A 16,927-nucleotide genomic window follows, 5' to 3' on the forward strand; every position below is an offset into this window, starting at 1 on the left:
CTTCTTCATCAACTTTCCATCCCCGAACACCTCTGCCTGTTTTCCTTCTCTCGCACCAAGGTTTCCTCCATCTCGCGGGGCTCAGTGCTGAATCTCTTGCGACAACCTTTGTCCGTTTCTCTTTAAAGCAGAATGCGAACAACCTGGACACCCTTCTGCCCAGGTGAAGAAGCGAGTTTTGAAGTTTCTCCAAATCTTCCCATTGTGTAAATACACCAGCACCTCGCAGATGTAACATGCCCTGTCCTTAATCACAATGTGTGTGGCTAGGTTGCCCCAAGAGCATCTCCACCGGGAGCGGCAGCAGGAGATACACTACCTGCCTCACCCGCTGTAGGAAAAGATCATGCTCTTTCCCACCTCTTCCTGGTGTGGTTCAACACCAACGGAATTCTCAGTAGATGGCTGGTTGGACCCAAGTCCCTGGAAATGATACCTCAGTGCTTCAATCTGTCGTGCAACTGTGATGCTTTAGTTGGGTGACTGTCCTTACAAGTCTATTCATCACTGATACCTTTGGCCAAGCCCCTCATAACTACCATCATGGACTACATAGCATTATAAATCCTCCGATTTATTTGATTCTTTTTCTCTGTGCAGTGCACAATTCAATATGTGTTCTTTGTAAATAAATCCAATCTGGAACAGAGAAGGCGGCTTGCTCTTAAGTGATACATCAAGTCACGCCTGACCTTGGAGGAACACACAGAACTTTGCCTTGAGTGGGAGTCTGGATCGCAACTGAAGTTAGCAAGACCAGTGTCAGTGAGGGTGCATATTCTGGTTTTACACTTGGGTCGTTAGTGAAGATAACAACATGTTGGGAAACAGCACCCAGGTCGTGAGTACTTGCAGCTTCCCTCAGATATGTCAAAACCTTCTACCCCAGCAAACCATGTTCCCCTGCAATAGCACGTTTGAGATGATTACATTCACGGCATTGGTTGGTCATGCAAGATGGAAAAAGAAATGATAAGCCCTCATGCTTGGGTTTGGATTGGCTATAGTTGGGTTGGGCGTTAATTTTATCCATGAGCAACCGAAGCAAGGTGTGCCATGTAGTTACAACTGCTCTGCCTTCCAAAGTCTGTGGATAGTGTTCCTGACCAGGGATGAATTTGTGGTTAATCGCTTTCCCTTTTAAAGTCACTTCACGTCAAGTAATGACTTGTTCCAAGTATGTAACCACAATGAAATAAGCAACAGAGACTTCTCCTCCACCCGCCTTCCACCTCCTTCCCCACACCCCAGAATAAAATTGTCCTCTAGGATAGGAACAGACAATTTGTGCAGAGATTTGAAAGGACAGAACGTTCTGACTGAAACATTAGCTGTTGTAACCCTGTCGGCCCATGTCCCTGGAAACGTCAGACATACGGAACAAGTGCACAAACTTACAGCAATGACAGTGATTAAAATGCCTGCAGTGCACAGCACAGGGTCGCTGATAGTCTCAGACTCCTTCAGTGGGTAGTTGATACTCTCGTCGTCGCAGTAGAACCCACGGTTATACGGCTTGACAGCATTGAATTCCACCATGAAGAATGGCAGGGAGGCTGCAGGAGACAAGACAACGTAGTGGATGCATGAGATCCTGGAGAAGAAAGGATTGCCGATAGCTTTTATATAAACCACATTCAACCAAATCCAATACAGGTCATTCTGCAGAGGGGACATTGATTTCTTACTCCCTTTAAAAATGCTGCCTGATTCGCTGAGTATTTTCTCTTTATATTCCATTCTTTTGTTCTTCCCTCTTTTCAAACACTGTTCATTTGGTTTAAACCAGTCACATCCAAATTTTATAAGTTTTGGTACATTATCCCAAAACGTTAACTTGGTTCTTCACTCTCTCTTTACAGATGCTGCCTGGCTTGTTGAGTATTTTCTGGTTCAATTAAACAAATGGACTGCCGAGGGACTCATTATAATTGGAATGTGATCAGTTGTTACAGCTTTCACACATCTGTCAGGTCCGAGGAGACAAGCTGTGGACAAACAACCTCAACTGAGTGGCAAGTAGACCTCCTGACAAGACTGGAGGTGCCAGGGAGATCAGTCATCCGAGGTTGAAGTTATTTAACCAAGATCACAGAAGTTCACACCGATTGCAAATCCAGTTTACTTGCACTTTGGGTGAAAGGGATTCCCCTGCATCACAACACTCAGTGAGACAGAGAAGCCACTGATTACTCAGTGTTGTTAAGGTTGCTCCCTTCCACAAATCACCCATTGCTGCTTGGGCTCCATAACTCACCTCTGGGCATCGGAGACGTTTTTTTGCATCAGTGGGGTTGTTATAGAATGGCAACCTGTTGAGGACAAGGCATTGTGAAAATAGAAATGAGGACATTTTATTCCATTTCCCATGAAGTCTAGTTTCCTTTTGGGGACAAGTGCTTCACACAAATGGGAAAACAATCAGAAATGGAAAGTATAACCAATCCTGCCATGATCATTCTCATCTCCATTCTGGAAAAATGAACAACCAGGAGTTCTTTCCTTCAGTTAGCAGCACACTTGGCCACACTTCCAACTCCTTGGAAGCTGCTTTGGAACAGAGGCAAGCTATTCGGCACATCATTACATTATTCCTTAGGCACAGATGATCTTATCCCAGTGTTTGCTGGGTCTATCAGTCATTAACCTAGGAAATTAGGGTATCTGCATGCTGAACTTTGACCCTAGTCATGACCCTACTGAGTGGCAAGTAGCACTCCTGCCAAGACTGATGTCTCAGGGGAGAACGACCATCTCCGAATCACAGTTGGCAGAAGATGCTGCTCCCTTCTGGATCATTGCACCTTCCTGTAAAGTGCCACTTGGAGCACAGGTTATTAAAATTGGGTATTTTGATTGGTTTTATTACTTTTTATGTTATAGGTGCTCCACTCACGCCTGTATGGGAAACTTACCTCCTGGTATTTAACACTAAAGGCACCCTGAGCAGGAAACGTAGCCCAACCTCTCCCCTTCAAGTGCTTAAAACCCAGATTAAACAGGAAATCCATCCCTTCCCCTCACCCAGCCCATACAGGAAATTAGCTCATGTATAACACTGCACCTAGTCCACACAGAGAAGCTTTCCTCACACAGGCGAACCACCTCTACTCAAAAGTACACCATTTTCCCCCAACACACACATAGGAATTTCTTGAACATTAATGCTGCAAATAACACAAAACGTACAATCTCTTTCTAAATGTGAATTAAATAAATTAGGATTGTGGAATCACAATTAGATTTATCATCACTGATTTACATGATGGGAAATTTGTTGGTTTGCGGCAGCAGTACAGTGGAAAGACCAAAAATGACTATAAATTACAGAAATAAATAAACAGTGCATAAAAGAAAGGAATAACGAGGTCATGTTCATGGACCATTCAGAAATCTAATGGTGGAGGGGAAGTAGCTGTTCCTGAAGCGTTGAGTGTGGGTCTTCATGTTTACAACTCCTGGGTTCAAATTTAATCCACTAAATTGGATGAGAATTACATTAGAGGGTTGTTCACTTTTCCATAAAGGATATGAGAAAAAGCATGGCAGGATTGGTAATCTCCGGTTCTAATCATCTTCCAGTTTGTGTGAAGCACTTGTCCCCAAAAGGAATAGGATAAGATGTCCTCATTACAATACCAAAAGATCAGTTCAGGATTTTCCAGTCTTGTGCGCAATGCACTGAAGGGAATATAGCCAGTTCCCTCCCGTAGAAGCAAAGATAACCTCTCTGATAGTGGTGCATATCTGATCTCCAGCCTTTTCACCTCTGCAAACCTGTTTCTAGGTTATCAAGGGAATATTGTATAATGCAGGACGTTAGTGGTGTTGTAGATACAACATAACAGTACTTTCAACACTAGATTGGCTTTAAATCTGTTGAAAAGTGTAAAGCATTAGATCATTTACACCACTTCTGAGGATGACAATGATATTCACAACAGATGGACATCCTTGGTGCAAATCTGTCTGTAGGTGTGACGCTTTATTCTGCATCTTGTTACTGTTTTACCTTGTACTACCTCAATAAATCAATCTGTTACATCTCTGGGGTGGGGAAATGCTCTTCCTGCTCACTCTTGGCTCCAAGCAGGAAAATGACCATGGGACAATGAATGAAACCAACCAGTGATACAATGTCAGGGACTGGGGTACCACATGGAGGACAGAGCACCTCTGATCCTTGCCATATACAGCTGGGGAGTACCTGATGCTGCACAATTTACCTGCACTACACTTTCTCCGTAACTGCTACACAAATATTCTGCATTCTGTTTTCTTTTGTACTACCTCGATGTACTTACGTATGGAATGATCTGCCTGGATGGCACGCAAACAAAAGCTTTTCACTGTATCTTGGTACACATGACAATAATAAACCAATACATCCCTATGTTGCTTGGTGTCTAACTTGGTTTCATGGTACTTGTGTAAAGTGCTTGGGACATTTTATTGAGGTCAAGGCTTTGGAGAAATAACCTTGCCCGGTGTTCTAGTATCTAGGAAATGGAACATTGCTGAGGGTTGAACAGTGGTGAAAGTGGCCGTACAGAAATTGCAACTTTTAACATAGGTTCTGAGGGCAGAGGGTCAAATGACATGTTAATGGAAGGTTAGAAAAAATCTTTGTAAAGACTAGATAAATGTCAAGTCAAGTTTACTGTCATATGCTCAAGTACAGTGAGCTATAGGTACAATGAAAAACTCACAGGCACATAGGTCCAGACAATACACAGAACATCTACAAGTTTGCAGATGAGACCGCCGTAGTGGGCCATATGTCAAATGATGATGAGTCAGAATACAGGAAGGAGGTAGAGAGCTTAGTAACATGGTGTCATGACAACAACCTTTCCCTCAATGTCAGCAAAACAAAAGAGCTGGTCATTGACTTCAGGAAGGGGTGGTGTACATGTTCCTGTCTACATCAACGGCGCTGAGGTCCAGAGGGTTGAGAACTTCAAGTTCCTAAGAGTGAACATCACCAATAGCCTGTCCTGGTCCAACCACGTGGCCAAGAAAGCTCACCAGTGCATCTGCTTCCTCAGGGGGGCTAAAGAAATTTGGCATGTCCCTGTCAACCCTCACCAATTTTTATCGATGCACCATAGAAAGCATCCTATCTGGATGCATCACGGCTTGGTATAGCAACTGCTCTGCCCGAGATCGGAGGAAACTGCAGAGAGTTGTGGACACAGCTCAGCCCATCACGGAACCAGCCTCCCCTCCAGGGACACTGTCTATACTTCTCGCTGCCTCGGTAAAGCAGCCAGCATAATCAAAGACCCCACCCACCCCAGACATTCTCTCTTCTCCCCCCTCCCATTGGGCAAAAGATACAAAAGCCTGAAAGCACATAACACCAGGCTCAAGGACAGCTTCTATCCCACTGTTATAAGACTACTGACGGCTCCCTAGTACGATAAGATGGACTCTTGACCTCACAATCTACCCCGTCATGACCTTGCACCTTATTGTCTGCCTGCACTGCACTTTCTCTGTAGCTGTTACACTTTATTCTGCATTCGGTTATTGTTTTACCTTGTACTACCTCAATGCACTGTGTGATGAATTGATCTATATGAATGGTATGCAAGACAAGCCTCTCACTGTATACCGGTACATGTGACAACAATAAACTAATTCCAATTTAAATGATACATAAACCAATTCCAAGCATTTAAGTCCTGTCTTCAATGTAAAATCACCCACAACACAAGCAAACTGCAGTACAACTTGCATCAGGAACATACACCTAACTGGGAGCATTGGAGGCCTTCCTTATCAGGGAAGTTCCTTTGTTAGTGGCAGTCACGCCCTTCAAACCTAATCCACCTTTCTGTGGTTCCACAAAGCGTGCCTCCCAGAGTTCACATTCCTGGCGATGCCCCTTCCCCAGCTCACAGAAGCTGCCAGATGAAGTGGTGGAGGAAGGTACAGTCACATGCTTAAAAGACATCTGGACAGGTACATGGAGAGGAAACGTTTGGAAGGATATGGACACAATGGAACCAGTTTAGGGAGGCACCTTTGCCAGCATGGATGAGTTGGGCCTAAGGGCCTGTTTCCATGCTGTATAGCTCTATGACTCTAAACCAAAAGAAGTTGCTCTAGTGCAAGACCACGGAATTCCGAGACAAGTTTGGATTTATTTAACTTAACTTAAAAAACAACGCATCTAAAATGCATCGTCTCTCCTATCCCCTTTCCTCTGCCTCCTGTTTTCAGTCCCGACAGCCCGGAAGAGGTTTTATTTCTGGTTACTGGTTTACGGGGCACGCTACAACCAGAAACTAAAATTCCTAGCAGGTTCTGAAACAAAAGTGAATAAAAATTCAACAGAAACATTTTAAGGAAGATACAGAGCAAGGGGTATTTCACTTGGGGCCGATCGAGCCCACTCCTGGTCTACAATTCTCCTCAGAACCTCATCCAACAGGAACTCATCTGCACGTTGCTTCTCTCCTTTATTTCTTGCTAGTTCAGAGTTAATTCACTGTGTTTGCTAGTTCAGAGTTAATTCACTGTGTTTGCTAGTTCAGAGTTAATTCACTGTGTTTGCTAGTTCAGAGTTAATTCACTGTGTTTGCTAGTTCAGAGTTAATTCACTGTGTTTGCTAGTTCAGAGTTAATTCACTGTGTTTGCTAGTTCAGAGTTAATTCACTGTGTTTGCTAGTTCAGAGTTAATTCACTGTGTTTGCTAGTTCAGAGTTAATTCACTGTGTTTGCTAGTTCAGAGTTAATTCACTGTGTTTGCTAGTTCAGAGTTAATTCACTGTGTTTGCTAGTTCAGAGTTAATTCACTGTGTTTGCTGCTGGGCAAGTTTCTTCTGGGAATTTTGCTAGATATATACATTTTTGTAAAACTGAGAAGAACGAGAGAAACAAAGTGTCAAAGGTACAGGGAAGAACGAGCTGTAATGTTCGAAGGTCATGCCTTGGGATGAAATTCAAAGCAGCAATTCTGGTCACTCAGAAGTCAGGAAACGTTAATGTATGGGTGTGCTGGGAAACATCGACACTTCCCTTCCACAACGAAGAAGCGTCTTGGAGCCAGATGGGGAATGATTTACACACAAAGTGATTAGTTTGGAAGCAGCTCAAGGTCTCGAACCAGTGACATCACAGCAAGTCCATTCTGGCCAGCCAGCCCCACACATGCTGACGTCACATTGGGTGACACCGTTTATACTTAAGCTTTTCTCAGAGACAAGAGGTGACTAACGAGGTGTTCCACATAACTTGGAGGAGGTCGATGGAGAAATTCTGGTTTCCTAAGTTTGGTGAGTCAGCAACCAGAGGAAACAGAGTGGAGAACATCAGCTACAAGAGCCTGGAAGAGGTTTTACTTCTGGCTACTGGTTTATGGGGCACGATACAACCAGAAACTAAAATTCCTAACAGGTTCCAAACTGAAATAAAAATTCAAAAAAAAAAATTTTTAAAAAGGTACAGGGTTAGAGGTCTTCCACCCATGACCGAACAAGGCCTCCCTGCTCTAAAATTCTCCTCAGAACCAACCCTGACCCAACAGGAACTCATTTTCAGGTTGCCTTTGCTGCTTTATTTCTTGGCATTTCAGAGTTCATTGACTGTTTGCTGTTGTGTTTTCTGGAAGTCTTGTTAAATATATATTCCCTACAACCATTTGGTTCTTGAACCAACTGGCGAAATCCTAACCACTAGAGTTTAGCAACATTACGACCACTCTGATCGCTTTGCACATGCAAACTCCACACAGACAGCACCGGAGGTCAGGATCGAACCTGGATCTCTGGAGCTGTGAGGCAGCGGATCTACTAGCTGCCTCCCAGAAAATAATTATCAGCTATTTGTAAGGAGGTTCCTTGCCAGTCAAGGTGCTTACAAAGGAGATGGTAGTGAAGAGATGGGGAGATATTATTTCGGTGAAGGATTCTGGCCTGAAGGAGTGGTTGAAAGTTTTAATACCAACAATGTTGATTGACGTCTCAGATCAGAAATGCCCAGGTTTGGTTTGTCTTAAAAGGAAATTTAATATTTTAAAGACAGAAGCTGCTGGATCCAGAAAAGAGTGCTTGCATTTGTCCATAATTTAAGCACAGGAGCGGGACCTTTGAAAAGAGGCGAGTCTCTGCGCCTGTGCTTGTGAGTCTCACTTTGCAAGAGTCTAAACGAGGCACATTTTCAAATTGTTACCGGTTGATTGGCTTATTAACAGCAGCAAATAAAGGGAAGGCAAGTATAAATGGAGCAGCCATTGTGTGAGTGGCCAGTGTTGGAGTGGGGGAGCTGAGGCTTTGGCTCAAGAGGCTTCAGTGAGAAGAGGCAAAGGTAAGTCTTAGGTAAGTTCCTTTCTTTCTTTGCTTTGGTGTTCCCTTTAGTGCCAGGACAGAGTAGTGAGAATGGCTCCAGGGTCAGTGGTGTGTTCAGCTTGTGAGATGTGGGAGTTCTGGGAGACATCCAGTCTCCCTGATAACTACATCTGCATGAGGTGCATCCAGCTGCAGCTCCTTACAGACTGTGTTAGGGAACTGGAGCTGCAACTGGATGACCTTCAGCTCCCACAGGATACTGAGGAGTACATAGACAAGAGCTATAGGGAGGCAATCACTCCTAAGCTGCAGGAGGCAAGTAGCTGGGTGACTGTCAGGAGAAGGACTGAGAATAAGTAGGTAGTGTGGATTACCCCTGTGGCTGTTCCCCTCAATAACAGGTATATTGTTGGGAGGGGAGGTGGGTGGGGAAATGACCTACCGGGGAAAGCTGCAGTGACTAGGTCTCTGACACTGAGCCTGGTTGTGTGGTGCAGAAGGGAGGGGGGGAGAAGAGGAGGGTGGTAGTGATAGGGGATTCCATAGTAAGGGGGGCAGACAGGAGATTCTGTGGATGTGAAAGAGACTCCTGGATATTATGTTGCCTCCCTAGTGCCAGGGTCAGGGATGTCTCTGATCGGGTCCACAGCATTCTGAAGGGGGAGGGTGAACAGCCAGAGGTCGTGGTACATATTGATACCAATGACATGGGTAGGAAAAGAGATGAGGTCCTGAAGAGGGAACATAGGGAGCTGAGTAGGAAGCTGAAAAGCAGGACCTCAAGGGTAGTAATCTCTGGATTGCTGCCTGTGTCATGCACCAGTGAGGGTAAGAATAGGATGACTTTGCAGATGAATATGTGGCTGAGGAATTGGGGCAGGGTTTCAGATTTGCTGATCATTGGATCTCTTCTGGGGAAGGTACCACCTATACCACTTTAGTGTAAAGGGGATAGATGGGGTGGAGTTAGGTGTGTCCAGCAAGGATTCCTGACACAATATGTTGACAGGCTGACGAGAGGAGAGGCCATACTGGACCTGGTACTAGGCAATGAGCCTGATCAGCTTTCAGATCTCTTGGTGTGAGAGCATTTTGGAGATGGTGACCATAACTCCTTGACCTTTACCATAGCCTTGGAGAGGGATACGAGCAGACAATATGGAGAAGTATTTAACTGGGGGAGGGGGAATTATGATGCTATTAGGCAGGAACTTGGGAGTGCAGTTGGGAACAGAAGTGCATAGTGGAAATGTGGAGGTTGTTTTAAGGAAGTATCTGCATGGGGCTCTTGATAGGTTTGTCCCATTGAGGCAGGGTACGGACAGTAGTGAAGGAACCGTGGTTGACACAAGATGTAGAATATTTCTTCAAGAGGAAGAAAGAAGCTTGCCTGATGTTTAGAAAGCATGGATCAGACAGGGCTCCAGAGAGTTACAAGGTAGCCAGGAGAGAGTTTAAGAAGGGGGCATGAGAATTCCTTGGTGAGTAGGATCAAGGAAACCCCCCCCCCCCCCATGGTGTTCTACAAGTATGTGAAGAATAGGAGGATGACTAGATTGAGGGTAAGACTGGTCAGGAATAAAAGTGGAAACATGCCTAGAGTTGGAAGAGGTAGGGAGGTCCTTCAATGAATACTTTGCCTCAGTATTCACCAGAGAGACCTTGATGCTTGTGAGGATGGTGTACGACAGGCTGACATGTGAGGAAAGAGGATGTGCTGGAACTTTTGGATAGATAAGTCACTGGGGCCAGATGGGATATAGCCAAGGTTATTATGGGGAGCAAGGGAAGAGAATTGTTGTGCCTTTGGCAATGATCTTTGCGTTCTCACTAGCCACAGTAGTGCCAGATGATTGGAGGGTGGCAAATCTTGTCCCTTTGTTTAAGAAAGGGAGTAGGGGTAACCCTGGGAATTATAGACCGGTGATTCTTTCTTCAGTGGTGGGCAAGTTACTGGAGAAGATTCTTGGAGATAAAATTTATGGGCATTTGGAGAAGCATAGGCTGATTAGGGACAGTTGGCATAGCTTTGTGAGGGACAGGTTGTGCCTCTCAAGCCTGAGAATTGAGGATGTGGCAAAGCACATTGGAGGCAGAGCAGTGGATGTGGTGTACATGGATTTTAGTAAGGCATTTGATAAGGGTCCTCATGGAAGGCTCATTTCAGAAAGTCAGGAGGCATGGGATCCAGGGAAACTTGGCTGCGTGGATTCAGAATTGGCCCGCTCATAGAAGGCAAAGGGTGGTGGTAGATGGAGCATATTCTGCCTGGAGGTCAGTGACTAGTGTTCTGCAGGGATCTGGTCTGGGACCCTGTACTCTGACTTTTTTTATGAATGACTTGGATGAGGATGTGGAAGGGTGGGTTAGTAAGTTTGCTGATAAAGGTTGGTGTTGTGGATAGTGTAGAAGTTTGCTGTAGATTACAACAGGACATTGATAGGATGCAGAGCTGGGCTGAGAAGTGGCAAATGGAGTTCAACTCATAAGTGCGAAGTGATACACTTTGTGAGATCTCATTTGAAGGCGCAATGTGAGGTTAATGGCAGGACTCTTCTCAGTGTAGAGGGACCTTGGGGTCCACATCATGGATCCTTCAAGGTTGCCATGCAGGTTGATAGGGTTGTTAAGAAGGCATATGGTGTGTTGGCCTTCATTAGTCAGGGGATTGAGTTCGAGCTGTGAGGTGATGTTGCAGCTCTGTAGAACTCTGGTTCGACCACACTTGGCATATTGTGTTCAGTTCTCCTTGCCTCATTATAGGAAGGATGTGGAAGCATTAGTTTGCAGAGGAGACTTACCAGGATGCTGTCTGGATTGGAGAGCATGTCCTATGAGGATAGGTTGAGTGAGCTAGGGATTTTCTCTTTGGAGAGGAGGATGAGAGGTGACTTGATAAAGGTGTACAAGATAAGAGGCATAGATCGAGTGGACAGTCAGACTTTTTCCCAGGGTGACAATGGCTAACATGAGGGGATATAATTAAGATGATTGGAGGAAGGTATAAGGGGATGTCAGGGGTAAGTTTTTTTTTTAGTGGTGGATACATGGTGCGCACACTGCCAGCAGAGGTTGTGGGAGCAGATACATTAGGGACATTTAAGAGACTCTTAGACACATGAATGCTAGAGAAATGGGGGACTATGTAGGAGAGAAGGGTTAGATAGATCTTAGAGCAGGATAAAATGCCAGCATAACATTGTAGGCCAAAGGGCCTGTGCTGTGGTGGTCTGTGTTCTAACATTACATCCCTGTGATGCTGCTGCAAGTTCTTTATTGCACCTTTGCATGTATGTACTTGTGCATGTGACAATAAACTAGACTTTGACTTTGATTTTGACTGATAAGTGGATGATTTTTGCAATATAGTGCAAACTCAATGGGCTGAATGGTCTCCTCCATCAGGAAATATGAATATTGTCTGTGTGGAGTTTGCACATTCTGTCAGAGTGCTTTCCCCAGATGTTCTGGTTTCCTCCCACATGTTGGTAGGTATATTAGCTAATGTAGATTACCCTTCAGTGTAGGTAGTTAGCGATAGAATCGGCACTTGATGGGCAAATTGGAGAATATACATTGCATGGGAACAGGAATGATGGTGGATGCTCTGCTGGGAGTCAGCATGGATTTGTTGGGCAGAATGGCCTGCTGTATTGTAAGTGAGTTAGCTGGTTGCTAGTTGGTAACCTAAGCCCCCAGTTCTAGAGAGCCAGCAGTGGGGCAGCAATAGGGTTGAGTGTTTCAGATCAATAATGTTTCATCAGATCTGTGGAAACAACACAGCAAGTCATCAACCTGAAACCTTTCACCCAGTTTCTCTCTCTCCTTGGTCGCTGCCCAACCTGTTGAACACATCCAGCATTTCCTGTTTTAAGTTCAGATTTACAGCATCTGCGGTCTTTTGCTTTTGAATAAACAGTCTCCTTTATTTAGAGGAAATCTACCCAGTTAAAAGGAATAAACACATGCTTCCTCTGGTTTGCCATGCAGTATTATGAGTCCCTCTCTGTTGTACAGATAATTATGGGATTAAAAGCTTGGTTTGAGTGCCCATAACGGCTGCATTGTGAGCTGGTGTTCACACTTCCTCTGCCACAGTCCCACAGGGCTTTGGGAACAGTTTAGTGCTCAATGCATATTTGCCATTAACTGTATGTCCTAGAACATAGAACACTTCAGCACAGTACAGGCCCACCACTGTGGAAAAAAAAACTTACCCCTGACATCCCCTTATCTTCCTCCAATTACCTTAAAAAAAAAATTATGCCCCCCTCGTTAGCCATTGTCACTGGAAGTCTGACTGTCCAGTCAATCTATGCCTCTTATCTTGTATACCTCTATCAAGTCACCTCTCATCATGCTCCTCTCCAAAGAGAAAAGCCCTAGCTCACTCAACCTATCCTCATAGGACATGCTCTCCAATCCAGGCAACATCCTGGTAAATCTCCTCTGTGCCCTCTGAACCTTCCTATAATGAGGTGACCAGAACTGAACACAATACACCAAGTGTGGTCTAATCAGAGTTCTATAGAGCTGCAACATTACCTCACAGCTCTTGACTAATGAAGGCCAACACAGTGTAATACACTGCCTTAACAACCCTACAACATTCACAGGAAAAACTAATTATACAAGACAACACAATTAGAACAAAAAAAGTCCATGGTAGTGCAAAGTGGTCAGTGTTGCTATATTGAGGTAGTGATTAGAGTTGTACAGTTGGTTCAAGAACCAAATGGTTGAAGGGAAATAGCTGTTCCTGAACCTGGTGGTGTGGGACTTCAGGTTTCTGTACCTCCTGCCTTGTAATCCATTCTTTCTCACATGCCCATCAACTCCCCTCCCCATCCAACCCTTCCCACCCACCCACTCAGGGTAATTCACAGCAGCCAATCCACATGCCTGGGATGTGGGAGGAAACTGGAGCACCTGGAGGAAAGCCATGTGGTCAGAGGGAACACACAAACTCTATGCAGACAGCATTGGAGGTGAGGATTGAACCTGGGTTGCTGCAGTTCTGAGGTGGCAGCTCTACTCTCTGTGCCACTGAACTGCATGGTTACTGGCTCCCAAATTCTATCCCCCTCCTTGTAAAAGTGCAAAAAGACAAAGCAACAGGTTGCATCTTCACTGCCACCAACTCCTGCAAGGTCAGGATTGAACTGGCCTCCCTGGAGCTGTGAGGCAGCAGCACTAACCACTGCAACCATGACCCCTTACCTGACACGTCACCAACCAACCAGGTGCCAAAAATACTGCAAATGCTGGAACTGAAATAAAAAGAGAAAATGCTGAAGATACTCAGCAGGTAAGACAGCATCTGTGGAGAGAGAAACACAGTTGGTGTTTCAAGTCACAGAACTGGAAACATGAGAAAACGAGTGTTTAAGTTGCAGAGGGGGAGGGTTGGAGTCAACCAGAGTAGCAAATGATAGGGTGGGGAGAAGGCTCACCTAGCTACAGGGACTGATTTATTGATCTGTCTGGAGATGGTATAAACAGAGGGAGATAACTGGGCTGTACATTTAAAAGAAAATCAGTGCTAGAATGGCAAGATGCAAAACACTGCAGAAGATGGAAATCTGAGATAAAAGAATACTGGAAATACTACTTGGGTCAGGCAGCATCTGTGGAGGGAGAAGAACTTAGTTAACATTACAGGGGGATGAATTTGCATCAGAACTGTCCACTCCTGACACACACTGGTTAGAGTAGAAGCTCGGTCACCTCTGCAGACTGAAGGGACATGTCCTGCAAACTGCTCACCCAATCTGCATTTTTCTCCAACGTAGAGACAACCAGAGCTGCTTATTGCCCATTTTAATTCTGTCTCACTCCATGCCTGACCTCTCAGCCTTTGACCTCCAGCACTGTTACAAAGAAACCAACACAAGCTAGAGGAACAGCACCTCATCTTGTCTCTGTGGGCTACATTATGCAGAGCTCAACAACGAATTCAACAATTTCAGATAACCAGCCTTTCCAGTTCATGTCAGAAATGGGCAGTTCTGATGCAAGTTCATCCTTCTGTAACATTAACTCAGTTTTTCCTCTCCCCATAGAGGCTACCTCACCTGCAGAATATTTCCAGTGTTCTGCATCTCAACATTACAACATCTTTTTTCTCACTACTGCCCTCATTGACCTCCAGATATTTACACTTCCTCCTACGTAGATCAGCTCTTAACAACCATCCATTATGTGTTCAGATGGTACCAACAGAATTTGTCACTTGGCTATCATCATCTCTCTGCAACATAAAACAGTTCTGTTGAAGAGCCATCCACCTCAAACATTAACTTTCTTTCTCTTTCCACATCAGCAGCCCAACTTGCTGAGGGTCTCCTGCCTTTTCTGATTTTATTTCATTAATCACCCAAGCTTACTGGTAATTGGTAACTGGTTTATTATTGTCACATAAACTGAAATACAGGAAAGCTTTGCTTGCATGCTGTCCCTCTGCCATTCACTCAGACCATGATCTGATCCTTGACTGTACTTGACTCTGTTCCCTTGACCCTCAACTGCCCAATGGTCTAGAAATACCTCTCACCCTTTGACCTGGCCTCCACATCTCAAAAAATATTCCAGAGATTCTGGGAGGAAAAAGTCTTAAAGATGACCCCTTATCCTGAGGCTGTACCCACTTGCTCTAGATTCTCCCCACCAAGGCAAACATCTTCTCAGATGCCACCCTGTCCAAATGCTCCATCCAGTTACACAAAGGGGTTGGGTGGGGGAAGAAGGAAATGCATTTTGTTCTCCCGTGTCTTCCTCTGGTGCCAGACAAGTGGTTTTAACAAAGGGTTTGAGTTGCATTCAAAAGTTTAGAAACAATCAAGCAAAAAGAAATGATAAGAATCCTTCCTGTGCAGTGAGTGGAAGCATTTGGTCCTGACCCACTTGCTGGGCAGCTGATCCTGTTTGAAGGATGAGCTTGAGAACATACCACAAGGAAACCTTCTGTCCTGTTGTAAGACTCTTGAATGGACTTGTATGATAGACATGAACTCCTGATCTCTCAATCTACCTCGTCATGATCCTTGCACTTTATTCGTCTACCTGCGCTTTCTCTAACTGTAGTGATATATTCTGCATTGTTATTTTCCCTTTTGTACTACCTCAGTGTGTATGGACAGATGACATGCAAACAAGCTTCACTATGACATGACAATGACACTGTACACATGACAATAATAAAACAACTAACAATTTTTCCATCACAGTCCAATCATATCTTAATATTGGTCAATCAGATATCACCTTTCCAAGCTAAAATGTAGGCATCTCTCCAGACCTTCCCACAAAGAGAGATCAGTCCTCTGACTCTTCCCTTACCAGGTGGTATCCAGGTGAATGAAATACCGATGTGGTGTGACCAGAGCAGTTTGAACAAGAAGTCTCCCAAAGACCGTGCAGTCTTTGACTAATTCATTGTCATTTATGGTGAACACAAGAGACTGCAGATGTTGGAATCTGGAGCAAAAAAACAAACTGCTGGAGGAACTCAGTGGGTCAGAGAGCATCTGTGGGGAGGGGGAGGGACGGATGGTCAATGTCTCAAAACATTGACTGTCCATTTCCCTCTGATTCTGCCTGACCTGAGTTCCTCCTCAGCAGTTTTTCTCACTCATTTATCATGAGGACAGGAAGATTTTGAACATGCCCAGAACTGACTGTGCTATGTAGGAGAATTATCAGCAAAGTTAACAGAATATTGCACAATTCCAACAGGATGCATAACAGACAAGAATCTCCAGAACTTGATATACAGAGGTGTATAAAATTGCACTGTCTTTTTCCCAGGGTTGGGGAATCGAGAACTAGAGGGCATAGGTCTAAGGGGAGAGATTTAATAGGAACCTGAGGGGCAACTTTTTCACCCAGAGGGTGGTCTGTATATGGAACAACCTGCCAGAGGTTGAGGCAGGTACATTAACAGCATTTAAAACAGACTTGGACAAGTATTGGTTTATTATCATCATTTACCAAGATAGTTTTTAAAAAAAAACTTAGTTTTGCAAGCCATCCATACAGATCACTTTAAAAACTGAGATAGTACTTGGGGGGGGGGGGGGGGGGGGGGAAAGCAATAATAGAATGCAGAATAGCAAAAGTTGAGGGATATGAACCAAACTTGGGCAAATGGGACTAGCTTAGATGGGAATTCTGGCCAGCATAGATCAGTTGGGCCAAATGGCCTGCTGTAGGTCTCCTATGGAGCCTGATGTCTTTAGGTATCAGTTTATGGTGTTGCAGAGAAACTGAACTAAACAGAGCTGCAAAACAAAGCCTATGAAATGTTTTGTATATATATATATATATGCAAACAAGTGTATATGGAGAGACCAGCAGGGCAGTACAATTAATCATTTAATACCTTTATTATGGGGTCAGTTTGAGGAAATACTGATGTGTTTGTTGTCCATTTTCCTTTTAATCCACAAGTACATAAGGCTATCAAAATCCTCTTCCATTAATTGCAAGGCAGTCTTGCCAGTTAATCCTCCACCTGTTACAGGCCATGCCAAAGCAAAGCCCAAATATAAGCCAGCAACTGATTGCTGGGAACAGCTCCACAGTTTTCCTGGAAAAGGAGCTGGAATTCAAGAAGAGCAGTGAGATGGATGGA

General features: G+C 44.5%; 1 protein-coding gene across 3 annotated transcripts in view; it reads right to left on the bottom strand.

Annotated features, from left to right (window-relative positions):
* LOC127584967 (phospholipid phosphatase 3-like) overlaps positions 1–16,927 on the bottom strand; it is an 81,771-nt gene that overhangs the window by 33,916 nt on the left and 30,928 nt on the right. For 2 of the 3 annotated variants that reach the window (XM_052042045.1, XM_052042044.1), the window contains exon 2: positions 1,399–1,556. In XM_052042045.1, the coding sequence (XP_051898005.1) occupies positions 1,399–1,556 (158 nt within the window). Of the gene's footprint in view, positions 1–1,398; positions 1,557–2,257; positions 2,313–16,927 lie in introns of all 3 variants that reach the window. The other variant, XM_052042046.1, reaches the window with a different exon arrangement.

Source organism: Pristis pectinata, chromosome 31 (genome assembly GCF_009764475.1).
Source record: "Pristis pectinata isolate sPriPec2 chromosome 31, sPriPec2.1.pri, whole genome shotgun sequence".
NCBI lineage: Eukaryota > Metazoa > Chordata > Chondrichthyes > Rhinopristiformes > Pristidae > Pristis > Pristis pectinata.